The sequence below is a fragment of the Ambystoma mexicanum genome, chromosome 3q (assembly GCF_040938575.1).
Source record: "Ambystoma mexicanum isolate Mex_15411 chromosome 3q, UKY_AmexF1_1, whole genome shotgun sequence".
Lineage (NCBI taxonomy): Eukaryota > Metazoa > Chordata > Amphibia > Caudata > Ambystomatidae > Ambystoma > Ambystoma mexicanum.
In genome coordinates this window covers 449,768,515-449,791,633 of record NC_090926.1, presented here as the reverse complement: position 1 = coordinate 449,791,633, position 23,119 = coordinate 449,768,515, and the positions used below count along the sequence as shown (strand labels likewise).

At 46.9% G+C, this 23,119-nt stretch overlaps 1 protein-coding gene across 1 annotated transcript in view; it reads left to right on the top strand.

The window, feature by feature from the left end:
- The window catches only part of RELL2 (RELT like 2), a 430,484-nt gene extending 407,365 nt beyond the window's left edge, over positions 1–23,119 (top strand). The window contains exons 7-8 of the mRNA XM_069654128.1: positions 4,255–4,323; positions 11,541–23,119. Coding sequence (XP_069510229.1) covers positions 4,255–4,314 — 60 coding nt within the window. The 3' untranslated portion in view covers positions 4,315–4,323; positions 11,541–23,119. The remainder of the gene's footprint in view (positions 1–4,254; positions 4,324–11,540) is intronic.

The following is a 23,119-nucleotide window of genomic DNA, read 5'->3' as shown; positions in this document are numbered from 1 at the left end:
TCCGGGACGGCACTTAGGCAATCTTAATTTCGTCTCATTTGTTGGTAGGGTTTTCTCAATGGATACCTTACCGTCATGGTTGTCTGGGTATTGGTATTTCAATAGGTGTTGCTCTTCTGATGGGTACTGGGCAGAGCCCTACTTCGGATCTCTGCTGGTTTATTTGCTCATCATACTTCCCATATTTTGGTGTCAACGTTCCTGGTACTTCAAAATGGGCGATTGGAGGTCAGGCTTTATTTGGGACCTCCTCTACAGACCCACCAACCAGCACTAAGACAACTATTCCTGACCCCGAGCCTCAGTGAAGGCCAGCCTGCAGCCATCCGTGCAGCCTTGCTCACCGAAATGCCTGCTGCCTGATACCCACAGCTGTCTCCCGTCTTGAACTCTATTGCAGGAGCTGCAAAGCACCCTGAAACTGGCTCTACACTGTCAAGCACCAAGAACATCTACAAACACAAGCTACAATGTGGTTCTGACCCCCTGGTCCTTCCCCGAAGGCATCTAGTGACATTCTACGACTCATTGCTCCCTTTGTGCTGAAACCAAGTATCCTTGAACTATTGCAATTCATTACTTTACCAACTACTCTCCTGTCTGTATCCAGAGTGCACCCCTTTTCCTTCTTGAAACTTTCTGTCCTCTCCATTCCTTTACGGGGTGGCTTGGATTTTGTAGTGTGCTAGAGCTGTCTGTTGTGATAATATTAAAGTAGACATGTTTATACAACCTTGACTGGAAAGTGCCTGGATGCTTCCTGCCCTTCCTCTGGACTCTTTCGCAACCCCTGTGACTCACTCTGACTCTCTATCCTCGTCTCTAGCCCGACTCACTCTGCAGGGCACACTCTGGATGTTCTGATCTCTACAGACCTTCCCCTTTCCATCCCTCTCACCACTCCTATCTCCTGGAGTGATCACTTTCTCCTTTCCTCCCAGCTGACTCTCTCCACCCCCTCAGGCCAAGCCAACTCCAGCACTGCCACCTACCTTCTTGGTCATCCGACCCATGAAGTGTGTGTCAGCTGAGGCTTTTGTTGCCACTTTCTCACACTCCCCTCCCCCTTTGGCTGACTCAGACCCTGACACAGCCCTTCCCATCCTCCACTCTGCCATCTCTGATACTCTTGATGTTCTTGCCCCAGTCATGAGGATCTGCCTGAAGCCCAAAGCCAAGTGCAACTCCTGGTACAACTCAGACCTCGCCACCCTTAAACGCAAGTGCAGGGTGGCTGAGAGGAAATGGCGTGCTTCCGGTGCATCCTCTTACAAACTGGCCTGCCGCCTGCTCCAAAGGCAACACCGGCTCTCTGTCCACACCAAGAAGAGAGCCCTCATCCTAGTTCACATCTTTGCAGTATCTAACAACTCAGCCTGAACTCTTTCAAATCTGCAAGGAGCTGGCCATTCCTGCTGCAGTCTCTACCTCTCCTGTCCCCTCCCAGGCCCTCTGTACGGCCCAGGCTTCTCATTTCATCTCTACAACTCAGGGCATCCTGTTCTCTCTCTCTTATTCTCCCCGTACCCCCTCTACTCCATGCTCTTCCCCTGGTTTCGGCCACCTCTCCCCCTCCTTCTCTTCCTTTCCCCTGTTCCCCCCAGACAAGGTTTCTAGACAAGTCTGATCTATGAAAGTCTCGTCAAAACAGGTTCACCCCTGTTCCTCCAAAACCATCAAGGGCCACATTGACACCTTGGCCTCTCCTCTGGCTGACTTCTGCAACCACTCCTTCGCCACTGGGGTCTTCCCTTCCCCCCTGAAATACTCCCTTGTGCACCCTCTTCTTAAGAAACCCTCTGGCGACCCGCCCGGCCCGGCTAACTAATGCCCTATCTCCATCGCTCCTTTCCTTGGCAAACTCCTGGAAAATCTGGCCATCTCCCAGCTTAATCTTCACACTGAATCTGTTGGTTGTCTCCATGACCATCAGTCTGGCTGTAGAGCTACTAGAAGCATGGAAACTGCTCTCCTGAACAACCGTGAAGACCTGCTCTACAACCTTGATTCCAACACCTCCTGTATCCTCTCTTACTTGATCTCTCTTCTTCCTTTGACACGATCAACCATGCCATCCTGCTCAACCGTCTCCGTGATAACTTGGGTATCACTGATCAGGTCCTGGCTTGGCTGACCTCTTTCCTATCGATCGACCCTCCCAGGTCCAACTTGGTCCTTCCTCTCCTCTATCTCTACCTGTGGTGTTCCCCAGCGATCTAACCTCTCTCCCTGGCTGTTCAACCAATACCTGGCACTTCTTGCCCACCGCATTGCTGAGCTCTGGACCAACTATCAGTGCTATGCGGATGACACTCAACTCATTTCCAGGCACCCTTCCACCACTTCTTCTCCATCTCTCATCTCTGACTGTCTGTCTGCTATCCACGAGTGATGTGCCGCCAATGATCTCTGCTTCAATGCCAGTAAGACTGAGATTCTCCTCATCGGCACACCTGCGCCCTCCTTCCTGTCGCTCTCTGGCAGGCCTCTCTTGGCCCTATTCCTGCTCCCACCTGTGAGGCTAAAAACCTTGGGGTCATCTTCGACTCCACACACCCCTTCTCTCCTCACATCTCTGACGTCTCTAAGAAGTTACGCTACCAGATGCACCTCCTCAGAGGTATTCTTCCTTTCCTCTCCTTCCCCCAGGAGCTCACTGTCTCCAGAGCTCTGGTTCTCTCGAGGCTGGACTACTGCAACAGCCTCTTCTAAATCTGCCTGCTTCTACTCTCTGCCCTCTGCAACTCATCCAGAACAGGACTACAAGACTTGTCCATGCCTCAAGACCAAGGATCGTATCTCTCCAGGACTGAAATCTCTGAATTGGCTCCCAGTGGCTGTGAGGATTAAGTTCAAAACACTCTGCATTGTCCACAAGGCCTTCTGGGGCCTGGGGCCTCAATACCTTCAGCTCTCTCTTCCTAAATATCTTCCTTCTCAAGCCCTTCACTCAACCACCTCCAACTCCCTCAGGGTCAGTTGCTTCTCCAAGCAACGAGTTGGTGGTAGATCTCTGTCTTTGGCTGTGCCCTCCCTCTGGAACAACCTTCCTGCCTCCCTGAAACTTGAGGAAAACCATCTCCGGTTCCGGAAGCACCTCAATACCTTCCTCTTTGCTTCTGCTTTCTCTCCTCCTCTCCCCAGCTGAACTCCTGGCTGAAACCTAAACTGCACTAGTCACATGGCCACCCTCTGATCTCGGGCCCAGGTCCCCTCCCCCACCAGTTGCACACCTGCTCTGCCTCCCTGACAACCTCCGCACTTGGGGACTGTTTTCTGTATCCCTACAGACCCCTACCACCACCTGACACCTGATGTCTGGACTTACCCTTGCACTTGCCACCCGCTGGCCGCTCTTTTTACCGATTGCTTTTATTTTTTCTATTTATTTTCTTACTGTTGATCCCATGTACTGCACTGCCCCCACCCTCTCCCCCCCACACTGTTCCTCTCCCCCTCACACTTTTCCCCTTCCCCTGCACTTGCACGATCTGAATGTCACCAGGCCTAGTAAGATCATTGTCTCTGTCTTCCCTCTGTTCCCCCTCCCTTGCCACGTCGCTCCTTGAAGCACTTGTGCATAGGTGCGTTATAAATGCCATAACATATCATTGGGTAATTATTGTATTTTGGCTGTTTTGCAACTAACCAACGATCCCCGACCTTGTAGAGATAAGCCTGCTAATCCATCAACGTTACCAAAATTGGACATGGAGGTTTATAATTTGCTTGTGTTTCCAATTTGTTCGGATCCCTTCTGGTGTACTAGAGGCCTAGGCTGATTGATGGTTTAGAAACAGATATTCATCCCTGGACCACTTGTGTCCCGGAAGTTGATTCGCCAGAGTTATTCCACACTCAAAAATTATTTATCCCAGTCTTTTTGTTCTATTTAACTACTTTTCAATCATTGTATGGGGACACATGTGCTTTACAATTAATTCACTATTTGGAACCATTTTCCCAAATGTTCTTGGGTGGGGAACCCTCCCCTCCCAAACCCTAGTTGGAGGAGTTGGGCTTGCTCACATCGTTTGCTCCGATGGTGTAATACGATGCCACTTTGAAAAACCTTTTCAGGGCCACTTTTAGCTTCCAGCCCACCTGTGACTACCTGGGTAGATTTGCCTGTACAGGGGTCCTTGATAATGATAACTGGACTCTTACCACCTTTGCACCTGCATTCTTCCTGATGCTGATGGAGCTGTTTTTTTTAGTAATGTTAGACATTTTGTCTCCCCTTGTTTCTTTCAGGCTACCAGTCCTAAGAAGTCTGAGGCTACGAGTCCTAAAATGTCTGAGGCCACAGAGTGATATCTGGCTGTAAGTAGCACGTTACATAGATCTGCATGTTATAGTTGTCGTGTCGTATGTTGTAGTTCAGGAAGGGGCGGGACCTGGGGAGCGGGGTGGGAAGTGACATGCATGAAAGGCAAGGGGCAGTGACCTGTTGTATGAGGAAGAATAAAGTAGTGTTGACCAGAGCTCCATGTTTATGCCTTATTTGTAGGGTCGTACTGTGAACCACCATTAGGGTGGCACTCTCCTAAGGGGATAGTACAGTGGCGTGGAAGGTAGCGCTGTCCCACACGACCAGCTGGATATTCGACTGAGGGCTTGCACACCACCGCCCAACTGTGACTCTGCTTGTCGGCAGATAGGAGGAGGAAGTCCCTGAGCTACAGACCTTCACGATGTACATCCCGGTGCTGCGGTGGTATGTGAGACTGAGGGTGGAGGCCTAGGGAACAAGTCAGCAGTGCTCGTGCCTCAGTAGGCAGCCGCTCCCAGCTTAAAGAAGACAGAGGTGGTCATGCCAAAGTTGGGCGGTCATGCAACGTGTCCAGGTGACGCCAGTGATTGTACCTGAAAGTGAAGGGAGAGTTATCTGCTAAATCTCCCTTGGAGGGACAACACAGAATTATCATGTCGGACCCAGACATTCCTGTGACATTCCCAATAACCACACAGACACAGGGCCCACCCAGAATCCAGGACTCACTCACAGTACAATTGCCAGGGGCATTTGACGTGTCTGACACGAGTAATATGGGACCAAGATGGGCAAGGTGGATAAGGGACTTGATCTATATGTTGGGGCTACAGGACCTCTAGAAGATGCTCGACAGCAATGCTTGCTGAAATTAGCGGTATTGCCTGCCACAAGGGATATCATAGATGAATTGCCCGCAGACTCCATCAACACCATTCAATATCTAAAGGAGGCATTGGCCACAATTTCACTCTGCATAGTAATGTGGACTATGAAAGGCACTTATTTCTCAGTGCCAAGCAGTTAAAGGGAGAATCCATGGATGTTTTTGTCATGAGGTTGTGCACGAAAATGAAACATTGTGATTTTGCAAACTCCTCAAATACAGAGGCACTGAGGTCTCAGATTATTGCAGGGTGTGAAACTCAATAATTTCGACACAAGTGCTGCAAAAATCCAGGACGTTGGGAGAAATATTAATGTTGGGGAGGACAGAGCTGGGGGTAGAAGCTCAAGTAGAACGTTTTAATAGCCCCAAATGGTCCTCCAACAACACAGAGATGGTCCATCAACTACAGAGGGAACCTAGGGCTCCAGTTGAACAATTCTGCTTCAAATACTGATATGTATTCTCACATGAAGGGATCTGCCTAGCTTCGCAAGAGGAGCAGCATTTCAAGTTGGTATGCGCATCGCGAGAGGGACAGGAAAAAGAGCGATTAGTTGCCCAAGAGTCAAAAGCAACACAACAGCAACACAAGCATCACAGATCACAGCTCAGATACATTCAAAACAGAGAGAAGGGAAATGAAGGGACCAAGAATCAGGAGAAGAAAGGCCACAAAGAGAACAGAGAGAGAGATATCAAGAAGCCGCAGCACGACTAGAACCACTCACCAGACGACACATCCGATACCTGGTGGAACAGTCCACGTCTAAAACAGAGGTGAGCTCACCCGAAGGTGAGCAGAGGAAGAAGGGCTATTTACATGCACTAGGTAACAAAGCAGCAACTGACAACAGCCCTGCATTTCTACTGAACTTAAATCAGAAGCCGACTGAGTTTCTTATAGACACTGGCGCCACAGTTAATATCAGTGAATAGGTATACAAGGGGCTGCCACACATGCGCTGACTTCGGCCAACCAGGGTGGATTTATACCTGTATGGGGCAAAAGTTTCCCATAAATGTCTTGGACAGTTTGACTCCCAATGCAGATACAAAACACAAGAAGTGTTTAATGTCAATGGGCCTCATTCCGACTTTGGAGGTAACCACGCCGCTATTTGCGGCATGGCTGCTTCCAAAATCATTCCGACTCCGCCCTGGTGAATGGAGTAATTACCGGTCCATTCCAAGGTTGGAGGGACCGGTAATTCCCCATTCACCAGGGCCCTTCCCCGAGCCCCCATAGGGCTCAATGGGAATGGGGAAGGCGCCAATAACGGTACCGTAAATTACGGTACCGTTATTAGAACTAAAGTCCCTTTGCGGGTCCCGTCCTTAATGCCTGCTAAAAGCAGGCGTTAAGGAAGGACCCGGAAAGGGAACTCGTAGTAGGGCGGTAAGGGTTTAACGGCACCAGTCTCGTTACCGGTGACCGTTAACCCTTACCGCCCTACTCGGAATGAGGCCCAATGTCCGGTCAAGTGAGAGGCTCTAATCCTGAGTGAATCTGCTTTTTTAGTTTTCCTTTTTCTTAATTGTCGCCACAACAGATGCCTTTATTGTGACCATAGCAATATATTGATAAACTATATTCTCTCAAATGGTATCTTTTGGTGTGCGCCAATTATTGTATTCTTTTCATTGTAGGGTGAATGCTTTCTTATTTTGACACATCACATTGTCCAAACAGCAGTTGTATTCTTCATTGATACTTTATATTTTGTTTTCAAATTTCACTCAAAAGAACAGTTGTTACTTTGCTTTGTTTGTCTTAATAGTTACATATTACTATATTTCTCCTCATAACATGTGCTTCACCATGTGTTTAGCATGGATCTTCATGAGAGAGTCCTGTACTTGGTCCTATGTAGATTTTAATACCATGTTGGTTGTTGTCTGTTCTTATTGTCTCTGTTTCATTGCTGTTAATTAGCACACCGGATTGAAATCCTTGCCTCAAGGAGATACGTTTGCCTCCTTCACCGCCATACCTGTATGGGGCAAAGGTTTCCCGTAAATGTCTTGGACAGTTTGATGCCCAATGCAGATACAAAACACAAGAAACAAGTGTTCCCATCCATGTAATCTCTACCACAACTGAATGTGGATGCATATTAAGCTTCAGGACAGCAGCGGACATGGGTTTAAAATCCATGTTCTCTACAAGTTGATGGTCCACAAATACATTAGCGAACCATTACGTGCTCTCACCAAACACCATGTACCGTTTGTGTGGACAACAGAGTGCCAGCAAGCATTTTTGGACATCAGACAACGCATTGGACCAGCTGAAAATATGACATATTTTGATGCAGACCGGGAATCTGAATTAATCGTGGACGCTAGCCAGGACAAAGACAACTCAATCCAAAGACACATCGTCTCCTACGCAAGTAGAAGTCCATCCAAGACCGAATAGGCATACTCACAGGTGGAGAAGGAGAGCCAGACGGTCATTTGGGCTTGCAAACATTTTCATTTATTGTTAAATGGCGAACCTTTCAAAATCATCACAGATCACCAGGCCCTATTTTTCCTATATGGCAACCCACAGTCCAAAATGACCCTGCGCTTTGCCCAGTGGGGCCTGAGACTACAGGACTATGCTTTTGAAATCATAACCAGGCCTGGGAAGGACGAAAATCCTGTGGACATCTTGTCGAGACACCCGATAGTTGAAGACACTCCAAAACCATTGGTGGCGGACAGATACATCAGATATCTCATCGAACAGGCCATTCCTCAAGGTGTTGATCCCAAAAGATTCAATCAGGAAGTTGATGCAGACACAGCTTGTCAAATAGTAATTGAAAGCCTACGGTCAGGAAAATAGAGGAAGGCAAAGGAAAGGAGTCGCCTCGAAGCGGAAGAGGTGAAGAAAGACATCAAGGGCATGCTTCATGTCAAGGAAGAACTAGCATTGCCGGAGAACTTGCTTCTCAAAGGCCACAAATTGGCCGAATGCGGAAGATGGTATTGGACATAGCCCATGAGGACCACAGAAGTATTATATCCACCAAGAGGATGTTGAGACAAAAAGTGTGGTTTCCCGGTCTTGACTCAATGGTGGAGGAACGCTTGTGTGAATGCCCCACAAATTGTCTAATCACACCCACCTGACACCCTGAACCGCATGTCAGAATTTCCAAGAGGAGTTTGGGAGGTGGTGGCGGCAGACTTTTTTGGACCCATAGAGGGTGGGAAATATATGTTTGCAATCATGGATGAATATTCCAGATTCCCGAGGCCCAGCTGGTGTCCTCCACATCGGCACGTCATGTCATCCCAGTGCTGGATAGGATCTTCACAGTTTACGGAATCCCACTACAAGTAAAGACAGACAATGGGCCCCCTTTCACAAGTCACTTCTTCAAAAATGTAAGTAAATACATGTGGTTTCATCATTGCAAGATAACATCCTTATGGCCGCAGGCAAACAGGATCATTGAACGTTTTATGTCAAACTTGAAACAACCTCTACAAATTGCACATCTCACTGGGCAACTCTATGAACAGGGAAGTTCCCTGTGGAGGTGATGTTCGGTCGGAACATTCGCACAAGGCTACTGCACAAGGCTACTGCAAAATCAAGGCGAGGCCAGTCAATATCCAGGGGATAGTGACCTTCGGGAGAATAATGGACGAGCAGACGACAAGAGGAAAGATTACACAGATGGCAAGCAAAAGGCTCAGAAGTCATCAATGGAGGTGGGAGAGATAGTGGTAGTAAGATAGCCAAACGCCAGCAAACACACAACTGCATACCACGAGGATCCCCTCATCATAATGGCACGGAAAGGGTCAATGATCACTGCGGAGGGAGATCAAAAACAAGTCACGAGAAATTCATCACGTTTCAAGAGAATCACACTAGCTGGTTTACAGGGGAGGTGTAGTCCTTGAGGAAGCATAGACAACTACTCATCAGACGACTCATACCAAGGAGATGAAGAAGACTCCGAACGATTTGAACAACTCGAACCGGGCATGTGAAGTCATGGCACAGACATCAGAGAGACAGCCCACACGGCCTCAATACGCACGAACAAGACCAAGACGACTCATTGACGAACTAGAGTAAAGGATGTCGTAACTGTTTAATTTGGGGGGGATGTTGTGTCAGATGTTGTAGTTCGGGAGAAGGGCGGGACCTGGGGAGCGGGATGGGAAGTGACATGCAGGAAAGTTGAAGGGGCAGTGACCTGTTGTACGAGGAAGAATAAAGTAGTGTTGATCAGAGCTCTGTATTTGCGCCTTATTTGCAGGATCACACTGCGAACCGCCATCAAGGCGGCACTCTCCTAAGGGGATAGTACAATAGTCCTGCTAGTTTAGATCTTTGAAACAATATTTACTTCATGTATAAGCACCTAACAAGCAAACAATAAATAACACTAATAAAACTGTGTCACTGCTGTACTAATGCTCGCGTTTCCCTTTGGACGCCCCTCCCCCACAAGGATTGCCCAGTTCCTCTACTTCCCTTGGCTTTCCCGCTTCCACGTTTGACGTCCCGCAGCAATCACTATTGTGGACCGCGCATGTTCCCAGCCTGATCGGGTACATTAGGTCAGGCGTTCATCGCGTTCAGGAGGAGCCACAGGCAGTGAGGCCTAGTTCAGAAATTGTCCCCGAGCCCTGGCACCAGCCACAAAACAAAAACTCAAAAGTAAACAAAACAAACCGGAGGCAGCACACAACGTGAACTTTAAACTATCGCCCTCCAGGAGCACTTATTAGAGGCAGAAGGGGAGGGAGCGTCCGAGGGGATAAAGCTAGCAGAGTCCAGTAGTGAAACGCCCCCACCAGATGTTTGAAATTAAACTCAGAGTTTCCGTTTTCAACGAGTGGAGGAATTCCTTTGTAAAAGCCAATGTAAATTTTAGAATTCCGAATAACATTGCCTGAAATCTTGGCCATCATGACTGCTTGAATCTCGTCGCGGCCTTTTCCTTACCCTGGAGATCTGCTTCACTAACTGCGCAAAGGAGCATTCATTTTATAGCGCTTGGCTTAGAATGCTAAGGCATTTGGGAGAGCATGGGGTTCGGCCCGGATAATGGCTCATACGGGAGCAGTTTGGTCTTGATCTGCCCATCCTTACTGTTATGCTCATGGGAAAATACACTATGTTTAGAAGTGGGCAAAGTAATCCACAGAGTCGCCGTGCCTGGGAGGTCGCAGCTTGCTGAACATTCAATGGAATGTCATCTGACGTTTGGTGTCGTTTTGAATCTTACCAGATTACTTTATTTAACCCAGGGCCACTTTTCACGGAATTCTTTAATTACAAGTAGGAAAAGGCTAAGCACCGCACAGAGACAACGGGGTTGATCAGGAACATGGTCGACATAAATATCACTGTGCTTTGTGTTGAGAAAATGCTGCTTGCATATAATCGTACACACACTCATTTGTCCTTATTTAAGTTTTCGTAGAAGGTTAAGGCTGTGTCTGTCCCATCGGTGTTGAAACCTGTTGGGGGCCGCCTGTTGAACACCGAGCGAGTACATTATATACATTAAGCATTAAGCATTACTGCCACAGTAAAAAATAATAGCGCAAACTACCCGAGCTGCTCTCAGCAAGTCGAGTTTGCATTTTCTTGTACCTTTACTTGTCAGTTTTCGTCTTTAAGTCGTCAGTACTGATCCAACTTCATCGCCCCCCTCCCCAAAATACAGAACACAAATCACTTGAAATTGGGGTTGCAATATTATCCAACAGAGAGCAACGAGGCAGTGTTCCACACTCGGATTGCTCACCTCTAAGGTCAGAGGAATATATGAAGACTTCTCGTGTCTCACAAACTGTGCATGAGAGCTATGGCTTGGTGCTATTGTCGCTAAAGTGAGTGCTATTCTTCTGGGAGAGGGAAATGGTTATCTTAGCTTCCTGTACCTCATGCATACCAACACAATGGTATCCAGTGATGTTACCGAAGAGAAAACAGAGAATGCCCTTTTTACCGAAACAGAAATAAAGAAAAAAGATCACATTTTTAATTAAAATTTATAGGGTGGGTGGGGTAAAGGGGTCAAATGTGATGTGAAGGGGGTTTGGGAGTGTTTAGAAACACGAGGAAATAGAATGTTTGGGGGCCCTCCCCAAATAAAAGTAAAATAACAAATTCGATATTTGTTCGGTAAAATGTATTCTCAGATATTTCATTCGGTAACGGCACATAGATCCCAACAGAATACATCAGGCGCTGCACATATAGGATGCAGATAGCTGGGTGCTGTACTGGTACCCCAACCCTACCCTCACCCATCTCCACGCACCCCTTTTATGCCGTTATCCCAGTGTGCTGCTGTCTTGGCTCGTCAGGCTATCCATGTGTTCTTCTCGCTCATCTTCTCCATTTTGTTTTTTCAGCTTTGATTGGCCTGTGGCCTTGAGAAATAGGTGGTGAGCTGGGATAGCTGCTGGAGACCGAACGATGAAGTCACCTGGACAGAACCGGACTGGTGAAGCATTTGGGAGCAGAGCGACCAGAGATGGTCGGCAGAGCGGGTTCGGAGCACAACGCAATGGGCAGTGGCAACCATTGCCTTCTACAGCGACTGACTGAAAAGCTGAGCCAGGAAGGGATTGGCAAAGCAAGGAGACTTGCAACGGCACAGCCATCTCTGCAACAATCGGCTTGACATTAGTGTTAACATGTTTAGCATTCCATTTACCTGGTCGTCTCCACCGGGTGGAAGTTATCATACACATCCTAAATATTCTCAGCACAGCCCTTCTCACATGCACTGTGAAATATCTATCGCCAAAACCACCTGACCCTGCTCTCTCCCATGGACCGATCCCACCAGCTAAACATAGGCAGCAACACAAAGCAGGCGTGAGATGGAGCACGCACAGGAGAGAGCTGGACCACTTGCACGGAAGCAGCTACGGTGAGACGATGGAGGCCGTGCCATAGTTTGCTTTTCATTAAACAAGAATAAACTAACTTAAGTAGGACCATGCCAAGCCAATTCTGTAGGGCGGTCAACCTACAAGGAGCTTCCTCCTCATTAACAGCTAGAAATGCAACTATGTGTCCTTGCGTCTCAGGGTGGGTGCAAGAGGGGTCAGAGAAACGGGAATACTAGATTGTCTGGACAGACCTATTCTGCTGTCAAACTCTTAAGTTACAGGTTGATCTGGGAAATCAACGCCAACTTGGTAAATGCAGGAGGCGGGGCTTCAGATGGCCAATCCCCTCCCTCAGATGTTCCCCACCCAGCTCTGCTTCCCTTCAAGAAATCGCACTGAAGCTGCCCGCATCGACCAAAACAACTTCATCATGACGTCTCATTGACATTGTTCCACAAGTCAACATTCCCACAACTGTGCTGCTGATAGGTGAATAATGGGTTGAGTAATATTATTTTAATGTTGTCTACATACATCTATTCATTGGCAGCTTTTACATTGGTCCATTTACCCAAACCTCCATATGTCATGCTGTCCTAAAGCTCGCATCTCCAAACATTACATGTAGGGTTCTGCACACACCCAATTGCTCTCATAAGTGACTAAATACATTTACATTGCACACTAAGTGCTCACTACATACCTAGGTGGCCACATTTACCCATCTACTCTACTGTCTGTCCTTGCAGGTGACCAGGTGCCCCAACCATACCTTCTTTAAAGGACCCCAAAGCCCCAATCATGCCTTACGCTGGTGTCCACACGAGAGCAGGTATGAAGCTTTATGTTCTGAAAGGTGCCTGCACGTATCTAAGCCTTCCTTCTGGGAATTTCTCACATGGACCAAACTGTGCCATCCTGCACTTGCACATATGTAACCATGCAGGGATACGCATATTCCTAACCAGCACATATGCTGGTTTCCACATGTACAGAACTATCCCTCAATGAAGGCATGAAGGTACCCACATGAAACCAAACATCTTGCTCTGCTGTTGTTCGTCTAGTCCCAACCATTCTGCCATTTAGGAGCTCGTGTATACCAATCAGCATTCCATTCACATGTACACATTACCTTAACTTTCCCTCCATCTAGGACAGTGGGTTTCATTACAAGGTCGGCGGTGGGTTGCTGCCGAACTTGTAGCACCGTTTCGCCGCCGCCTGAGATCCCAGTGCCACCGGGACATTACAAGTCCCGGCAGCCCAGGACCTCAGGCAGTGGAAAGTGTAAGTCCCCATTCCCGTGGTGTCCCATGGGACTCCACGGGAATGGGGGATAGGGAAGCACCGGTGCCGGTGCTTCCGTGAAAACCATGCCTTGCGGGGCCGGAGCACCGGCCCCTGCAGTCATGATCGTAGTCTGTCGGTCTGGAAAGGGTGCCGGTACGTTGCTACCGGCTCCCTTATTTCCCGACGACCAGACTTGTAATGTGGCCAGTGTCTCCATGTCTGCGATGGAGTAAGGGCATTTGCACTACACTTCTGTGTATGTAACTGATTCTTTGGCAAAGCCTTAACCCTTGATCCTGTGAAGCAGTGCACTTTAGCTTTTGCTGAAGGACAGCAGGCGGCTGTGTGATGCTACCCTTCCTGGAAGATGCTTTCCAAATCTCGGGCCATTGACTGCGACTCCTCTATCTCCACTAGACTAGTGAAGCAATTCGTCTGAGCACCTTCAAGAAATCAGATGCCAGCCCAAGGTTCTTTCTGACCAGGTACTCAGAGCCAAGGTGGAAAAGAGAGCACAGGGTCACCTATAAATAAGCCAAAGGGCCTTAAACTGAATTGAGGCCCACCAGATAGCCAATAGAAGTGTCTTCTGCCCACAGATATCCAACAGATCCTTTGACTGTCTGCAAATCGGCAATGGAAACATGTCTTTGAATTTGAGACATCATCAGTCTTAGAACGGCCAGTAACAGGTATGGACACCTGTCTATTTTGAAGCCTTCCGATTCATTGCTTCACAAGTTCTCCATAGAAATCATTGCAGGAGTCGAGTTTACTCATAATGCAACAGAACGTGTATGTACTGGAATACATGGGAGAACTCCTTGAATTATTTTGGGCTGGCAGCAGCATGATTTCACTTTATCAATAATCTGTTTGCACTGGGTGATTCGCAGGGTTCTGAACCCAATAAAAAAAGGAGTTATTTGAGATAGGCATAGGATTGGGGTTTGGCTGATGAGTGTTCTACTTAGCTGGTCCAAGAATAATCACCTTGGCATTTAACTAGTTTAGTTTGACATGGCTGTCCTTCATCAAGTTAAGAATGTTAGCACAGGTGCAGAGAATTTGTATCTGGGAAGCATTTATATCAAGGGTCAGGTATATTTGATAGTACTTTTGCAAATGCAGTCTGAAACTATCGCGTAGATTCCCGAGTGACATATATAATACATAATATTGGAGAAAGACAGGACTCCACAATACATTGACTCCAACATGGATCTTACCTCACCCAACACTACCCATTCCATTAGCTTGGGCAGATAGTCAGGAAATCACGGGAAGGATGTTCTGCTTAGCCTGCTCTCGGAGGAGTCTCGTCAATAGGATGTTGGGCCATAGGATCAACAGGACAAGTTGTCCTCTATCCACATGTCCAAACACATTTCCCACTGACTTGAGTAGCCTCACTCCAGTGCAGATCTAAACACCATAATTGCATAACGAAGGATAACATCATCTCTGATGTCCATAAGGCAGTCAATCCTTCCTAAACATGTCCACATGCATCCTGTAGTTACTGCCAACATCGTACCCAACTCTTCCTCTATGCCCATGGCAGTATGTATGCAACTAGCTTTCTATTCTGGCCCCCACATATATTTAACCTCCCCTCGGCTACAGTGTCTAAGGACAGCCAAACATACCCCCTTCTGGTGGCCTCCACATGCTCCCAAACATGCTCCCTTCCTTTGCTGGTTCAGCACATTCTGAAACTACCCTCCATCCCGATGTCCACTTGTAGCCCAACACTCTTCGCCATGTTCCCATATTTAGTAAACCACTCTTCCTTACTCATGAGAGCGTGCACTCATGAGTAATTCCTCATAGAGTTGTTCTCTGGTGCCCAACAATTTCCTCTTGTGCCAACCTGTATCCAGTCATCTCTCGTGACACAGTCCCAAATGTAGTCAATCATGGTTCCTATGGTGACAGCATGAAGGGAACAGTTAGTGGTCCTAAGCATCTGCATAGATCCAAATCGCATGCAACTTATTAGGTATTGTCTTGAAACGCGCTAGTAGAGGTTGATTCTTGGCGCTATGGATCTGGGATGCAGAGGAGACATCCATGAGAGACAATGGGTGGCTGTAGGCTATTTAGAAGGACCTATAGGGCTTTGAAGGCTTTTCTCAAATTGCTATGATCTCTGTATCTTCAGGTGTGACATCTAGAGTGGGAGGCCCTGCAAGGCGAGGAGTTGTCCATCAAAGCAGTGCATGAGAACTGATGGATAATTTGATGTTGACAATTGATATGAGGCTGTTTGTAGATAATTGCAGATCAGTGTGTTCGAATGCTTTAAGGCCTGCATAAATACAATCATTCTCGAATCACTTGACAGTGTAGCTTCCCATGGAGCGCTATATCTTTATTTTAATGGTAGAATAAGGTGTACAGTTATCTTTTATGATTGTTAAGCTCTAAAAGGACAGCCTGCAAAACATCCATTGGTGTATTTTAGACTGAATAAGCAAATTAAGTAATTCCCTTCTTTAGTGTCATGAAAGTACGGGTTCTCCTATGACTCATATGCCGTTAGTATATGCAATAACTCCTTTGTTAGTAGCCTCAGCAGAAGCTTAGAATATCTTAAATAAAAAGCTGCAGCAACTTATAATCCCCCTTTCACTTGATCTGACTCTGCAATATAAGTATTGCCTTTTTTCAGCCACTTTGTCTTTTCTTTTTTCATTTTACCTTTACTTGTATCCCGTGGCCCACCACCTCTCACTTATTTAAAGTTATTGCTACCTTCTCCATACTTTCCTTCCCTTTGAAGTATTCTCTACCCCTTAGAGGATAAACACCACCTGAGCTATTGCTGGGAAATGCCCTCAGTCTCTCGACCTCTAAGACCGGATAAGAAAATGACCTTTATCAGAGCACGCTACATTCGATAGGTTATGATATTGAGTTTTATACCGCAGCCTGCTGCCGTTTGCATGGTATCTTGGTCCTATCACAGAAACAGGTCATGTTTTGTCATGCCATAGTTGGTACAGTGATTAATTTGCTTTAATAAAACATTTGATTTGATGCACAAAAGGATGGTTCACTGTTGATATTTGCAACTGGGTTTCTTAACATTAAGCACAGAACAGGTCTTTCCCTGCTATAAACACATGTAGCAACTCCCTTGCCTTTGCAGAAATGTGCAAACACTGTCACGCTTAGGACCCGGATCAAATGCCCAGACAAACACAAACGTAAGCGTTATGTGTTTTATTTGGGAACTTGCATAGTGAGTGGGCAGGTTGAGTGCAGGGGCATTACAAACTCAAAGTGGCTTCTCTCCAAGCCCACAAAGTCTTGAGGTTACCTAACCAGGTGGACTGTCCAATATGTACAAAATAGAAGTCTCTAGAAATCAATCTTCATTTTTCCAATGTCTGAGACTTCCACCTCCTGGGCTCTGTGGCAGTCTTCGGTTAGCAATTGGTTTCACAAGAATATCTATCCCTTACTCATCCTCCTCTTCCTTCTCTGTGACCTGATCTTATTGGTCTGTGGCTTCTTGTGCTTTCACAGGTTTCCCACTTCAAGGTGATCCATGGGCCTGGGAGGAGACGCACCTTAGTGGTGGAACAGTGATGACTGGGGACTTATTCTAATTGGAGGGGCTGTAAAGTGCATAAGCGATGGAGCGAGGGAGCCCAAACCAACCAAGGATGCTTCATGGGGGTTCTTTGACAGCGAAAATGGGGAAATTAATGGGTTCCAATTGTGCATTTTACAGTATCCTTTCTGTGAAAATTTGGGTCATAAACCGCACAGTTTACATTTGGTTTTGTAGGGAAAAAAATTCAAAAATCCTATATATTCAACTCACGAACAGCGCAGAGAGAATTTTTCAACTCATTTTCAGGATGACCTTGCCCACAAAATATGCCACTATAAAATAAACAATCATATTGGCTGATCCCATACATGTCCATGCAGGGTGCACCAATGCATGCCAGAATGCCCATATACCAGCATGCTCCTGTTGGCTTTGCCAGTAAAAGAATTCCATGCAGCAGTTTGAAAAATATATCCAGACTAGCTGCACAAATGTAGGACCTTCTAGCCACATAGCAATTATGATTTCTTTAACCATGATGCCCACAAATAAATTCCATGCCAGTGCCACACTAGAAAACCTAACCAGACTGGTTGCAGCAAAGCAGGCCAGTGTATACCGACATTTATCAAGCAAACATAATTATATATTATGAATTCGCTAGACTGACTTACATTGATGCAGCCAGTCTGGTTACATTGTATTAGTGCAGCACTGGGATGGCATTTTTTACTGGGCATCACGGTTAAAGTAAACATAATCGTTATGTGGCTATACAGGCTTACATTGCTGCTGCCAGTCAGGTTACATTTTCTTCCTGTTGCGTAGCATATTTTCTACCGGGCATCAATTTTAAATCAAACGTGACAGGCAAACAACCCAGTAAAACATGCCATGCCAGAGTCAGAAAATGTAACCAGACTGGCTGCAGCAACATAGGGTAGTCTAGCCACATAGCGACTCCTATGTGTGCTTTTACAATGATGCCCAGCAAAAAATGCTTTCGTTCTAGCTCTAATTCTTCAGCTTATCTTCTTTTATCTGTCTCATCGTTCTTCAATTGCAACTGCCCTGCGGTCTCTCTCGTTTCTCCCTTTCGAGTCCTGTCTTCTTTATCACTTTCTCTTGATTGTTTTTAAATGTACTCATGGTCTTGTTCCCCCTTATCTCTCTTCACTGGTATCCTTCTACTCATTTTATTTGTTCCCAGAATCAATTTCTTCTTACTGTTCCCAAACCCCCAGGTGCATCCTCTCGTTTTCGGTCCTTTTCTCTTCTTGCGCCTAAACACTGGAACTCCCTTCCTCTTTCTGTCCGCTCTTCTTCTTCTCTTCATATTTTTCAGTCTAATCTTAAGGCTCATCTCTTCTCTGCTATTTCTACTAGCTAAAACTTTGTTTGTTCCCCCTCCTCTGTTTTAATTGGTCTGCCATCTTCATTCAATTGTACGGTTTGATAATTTTGTATTAGCGCTATTGGCGAAGAGCGCTCTATACAATTAATTAATTAATTCAATGAAATGCCATGGCAGTGGCATAAAACGTAACTAGACTGGATGCACTAATGCAGGCCAGTCTAGCCATAGTAACAACACTTATCATTCAAACATTATAAGTGCATTTATATGGCTAGCCTGGACTCCATTAATGCAGCCTGTCCGGTTACACTTTATGCCTCTGACATGGCATTTCCTTTGCATTGTTGAAACAAAGAAGGGGTGTGCACCACTATTCAGATGTCAAAGATACAGCAGGTTATATATGATAACTCAAATCTTCAGGTGCAAGCCAACAAACCATCCGCACACTGGAATTGAGATATACGTCAAGCATAAAGGCATTGCGGAGAAAATCACAGAGTGACTGATGTACACTTATAGTAGTAAACTGTACTGCTATTTTAACAACATAATTCAATGCCAAATTTAACTGAAAAAGTTGAGGTGGCATATTTTAATCACAGTCAGGCAGACATCAATAGCCAATGCATTTCTGACCATAACTGCTCCTTCTTCAGGGTAAAGACTGGCCTCCAAACATAAGTTGAATAACCACCATGAAAATTTAAGGTGAAATCTTGCAAGTAAAAATACAAGAATCAGAAATGTTCATGCAAGAGCAGACACGGTAGAAATCTGCGTAGTGTAGTGAAATCATTTTTCAAGTTCGGAGGCAAAAGCCGCAGGGACGTGGAGAAGGACAGAGCTCAGGTTAAAGCAAACATGATGTCAGGGATGTGGATCAGAGAAGCAAAGCAGGGTCTATGGGTAGTTAACTATGCTACAGTCTCTCGGGTGACTAATGAAGCCTTTATATAATACCATGGACCTGTCCACCCTCTTACTCTCTTCAACTTCTGGAGAGCTCATTTATTTCCCACGCTTCCTCTTCCCTACTTCTGGCCTCCTGGCGTTTCTACTAGTTCTTCTCTCTCCAGCGATTCCTCCTCTAGCCCTTTACTCCTTCTAAACCCTTCTTTCTCCCACTCCCTCTTCCACTATTGAATGGTGCACTACCCTATCAAGATTTCTACAATCCTCTTGTTGCTCCTCTCCAATGAACTCTTCTGTAACCACCCCTGATATGTACATTCGGAATCTCACATCCCTGGAACCCCAATTCTCTATTCCTCTGGACACTACTAGCATTGGTCCCACCTTCACCTACTGGGCACCCCTGCTACTGGCCTCACCTACCCTTTATGCACTATTATCACTATCCTCTCCTTCACTACTTTGAACACTTTTCACTGTCCCTTCATTTCTTAGTAGTGTTGCTGTTATGGTCACCACTCTCCGGCTCCTTACCAGCAGACACAGTGTTATTGGAACCTCATTTTAGTCTCCAGGGTCTCTCCTCTGGCTCCCAGGCTCCAGTGCGGTCCAGACATCTGGACCTCTCCTTCAACCTCCTATGCTCTACTCCACTCGAGATTACCCTGCTCTCCTCCAGCCATCTCCAAAACAACCATCTCCAATCTTCTGTCTCCTATTCCAAACACCCACAATGACAGACAGGCGCTGTGTGCTCTTATAGTGCTCTGCTCCCACCTTACAGCCTCGCTCTGGTAAAAGGGGCTTCAGGTGTGTGAGCTGGGAAGGGAGCTGTCTGTTTTGATATGCTCCCTGGTATGACTCACAGCAGTGCTATCGGATACTGGATTGGCTCAGCCACTCTCTTAGGCAGCCCACTCTTTGACTTCCACACTCTCGCCCTACCTTCCTGCCTCTTTCTGGGGTAAAGGAACTCAGGTGTCTCCCCTCAGGCAGCAGGTGTAGGGATTGACTGGCCGATCTCACCCCTGGGGATGGCTTCCAGTTCTGATGTGGGACCTGGGGCTGGCTATCCCACCTCCTGGGTGGTGCTCGCTCTGACTCTCATGCCCTAACCCTGCCCCCAGTGTGCACTCACTTAGCCTATCTATTATCTGTATGGGAGAGAGGGGCTTGTGCCGTGGATGGCAGGCTGTCTAAGTTTCCTCTCTAGCTCAGGTCCCTCTCTAAGTTTAGATGGGATAACATTGATCGTGCAAGGTGAGCCAAGTGGGTAGACACGGCCGGTTCCATGAGACCACTGTCCTTCAAGTCCCTTAAAGGGACAAGAGTCAACAGCTTCCATGAAAGCCAAATCACTGTGCTTGGGTCTTGGGGAAAGCCTTATTTCTCTGATCCCATGTGGTCTCTGCTCTCCAGGTATAGTGACTACTTCCCTTGAAAGGCCTAATCCCTAGCTGATGCCTTGTGACAGTCCCCTGTCCTGAGCTGGGCACTAAGTGGGGGGGTGGGGAGATAAGGGGATTGTACCTATACTGCCCTAGGCCTATCATTCATTGTCTTGGAGAGGCACCTGCCCCCCTCCCCCCTTGGCCCCGCCATTAGAGCCCCCAGAACAGGGGAAAAGAGTAATCCTTAACAATATATACCCAAAAATCCCTCCGTACAGATGCACGTATGCATCCAACAATGCCTCCCTGAAGCTGCCCTTGTTTATAGCACACATGAACACTTCTTGGGGTCCACTTTTTCAGCGTGGGGACTGATTGTTGTTCTGGTACCATTTAATGGGTGACCTCAAAGAACACTTTTCACAGAATATCCTGCACTTGTTTACCCAGATGTTCCTCCATATGGATGTGCAAATGTACTTAACTGTTCCTCTGTTCTGGAGTTGCCATCTATGCACTGCAGGAATCAATGTGTATCCTGTGGTCTGGCACTCCGGGCAGCATTCCCAATAACCTAGGCAAATGCTAGAAAAATGGGACGGCACTCCTCACACCTAAAGCAGTGCCCGCCGTCGCAGATGTGAACCCAACCATACCTTCCTGCTGGTGTCCACATCTAGCACAGTTACCCACTTTTACCCAACCAACGTCCAATACTGGGGTCTACATGTGGGCATGGGCAACCTTCCTTCCTTGTTCATATCTACATGTCCACATCAAATCCCCCACACCCGTGTCTACTGGTGCCAACCATCCCTTGCCACAGGGGTCCATCCATCCTTGTAATTTGTTCACATAGATCCAACATTCCCTTTTGGACTTTGCAAACATGTGGCAAGCTGCCTCTTATTACCAGCGTTCACTGGACTCTTCTTACTTGCCCATGTTGATGTACAATTGCCTTCTCCTGCAGATGTTCTTACAGTGGTGTTTCACATATAATACCTTGTGCTTTCTCTGGTTCCAAACATGTGCGCATTGTATCAACACAGTGTACCCCCGGGATCAACCAGCCTAATCCATTTATCTCATGATCTCCAAAGAATAGGATTCCTTTCAATGCATACATTTAGCCAAAGTCTGGCCTTTGATCTCAGCCTCTAAGGACCCGTGTCCAATGTAGAATTGGCAGAGGAACACATTTAAAATAGACCCTTGCTTGTGTGCTGTATAGATTTACTTTCAACCAAACTGTGCTCTGTATTTGCAAGCGTAATACAAATGTGTTGGTTTGCAGCCATTACCCCACTTTGAACCTTACATCCCTGCATCCAAAGCTGTAACGCTAGCCGTGTATCTCAACAACCACTGTGATAGCAATAATTAGCCAAAACTGTAACTTCAAGCAAAAAAATACTTCCAAACCATACGTCTAACCATCCGCCACCCATCCACCAACTGTACCCCTCCACAGTGACAAGAGAACTCCCAGCTGAACATCTGTGCAGCCATCACAGTGCCAACAGTAGCCTTCTGCAATCAGAATCATGCTCATGACCTCACATCTCTCCAGGCAAATGTGGAACCATAACTCATCCCCACTGCAACCCACAATCCTAAAGGTTGCGTTATAAACTTGCGAGTAACTTTCTATAGGTGTCCATAGCCATGCTACACCAACTTCTGTACCAGCCGCCATGACTATTAATGTGATCGGAGCATACAGTATGTATATTGCTATTCAAAGCCAGAGATAGTAAACACCTATTTTGGCTTCATCTCAAAGGTTACCAACACTTTTTCCAGCCATCTCCCAGACTTTACCTGAACTCTGTTAACCACTGTCCTCTCACATCTCCGTGTTACCAGCCAGACCCTGGAGCAGAACACCATCCACCGGCTGCTACTTCTGCTCTTTGTGGGAACTCAACCAATGGAGGCAACCAGCAGCAGGAGGCAAGGGGGCAGGTGTGAAGGGAGGGCATGAGCCATACAGTTAACAATGCCCTCTGCCCATTTACACGTCAAGGGATTCTGAGCAAGCATCAACACAATGCCCCCTCAGCAGAGTTCTTACAGGCGCAATGTCTTCCAACTCTTCTAACTTGTCCTTTGCAGCCATCAGTCCGGCGTCCAGCCTGTGTGTCCATCAGAGCATGCGCTTTTGCACCTCCCCTGCACGATAACCCCACTCTTGTGGACCAATAGCTCTTTGAGTGACAATTTAAGAGGATGCTGTGGATCCTGTCGAGCACACCCCTCCTCGAAGCCAATGACTATTTGCTTGGAAAGGGCCTGTGTTTGGTGAGTGCCGTGCACAGAGTAACCCACAACATGTAGCACAATACTGCCCCCTCTGGGCGATAACTGTTTATTTGGCAAGTGCCTTGAGAGGCTGGATTCGAAACATGTTGCGACATATGAACTCGTGTCATCCCTCTTTGCTAACACTGCCGTCTTCCGCCAAGTCCCAGTTGTCCCCAAGGCCGGCGAGCAGACCTGGGGAGTTATCTGTGCTCTGTAAATAAAGCAAGCAAAGCTCATTAAAAGCATAAACCCAAGGAGACCAGAA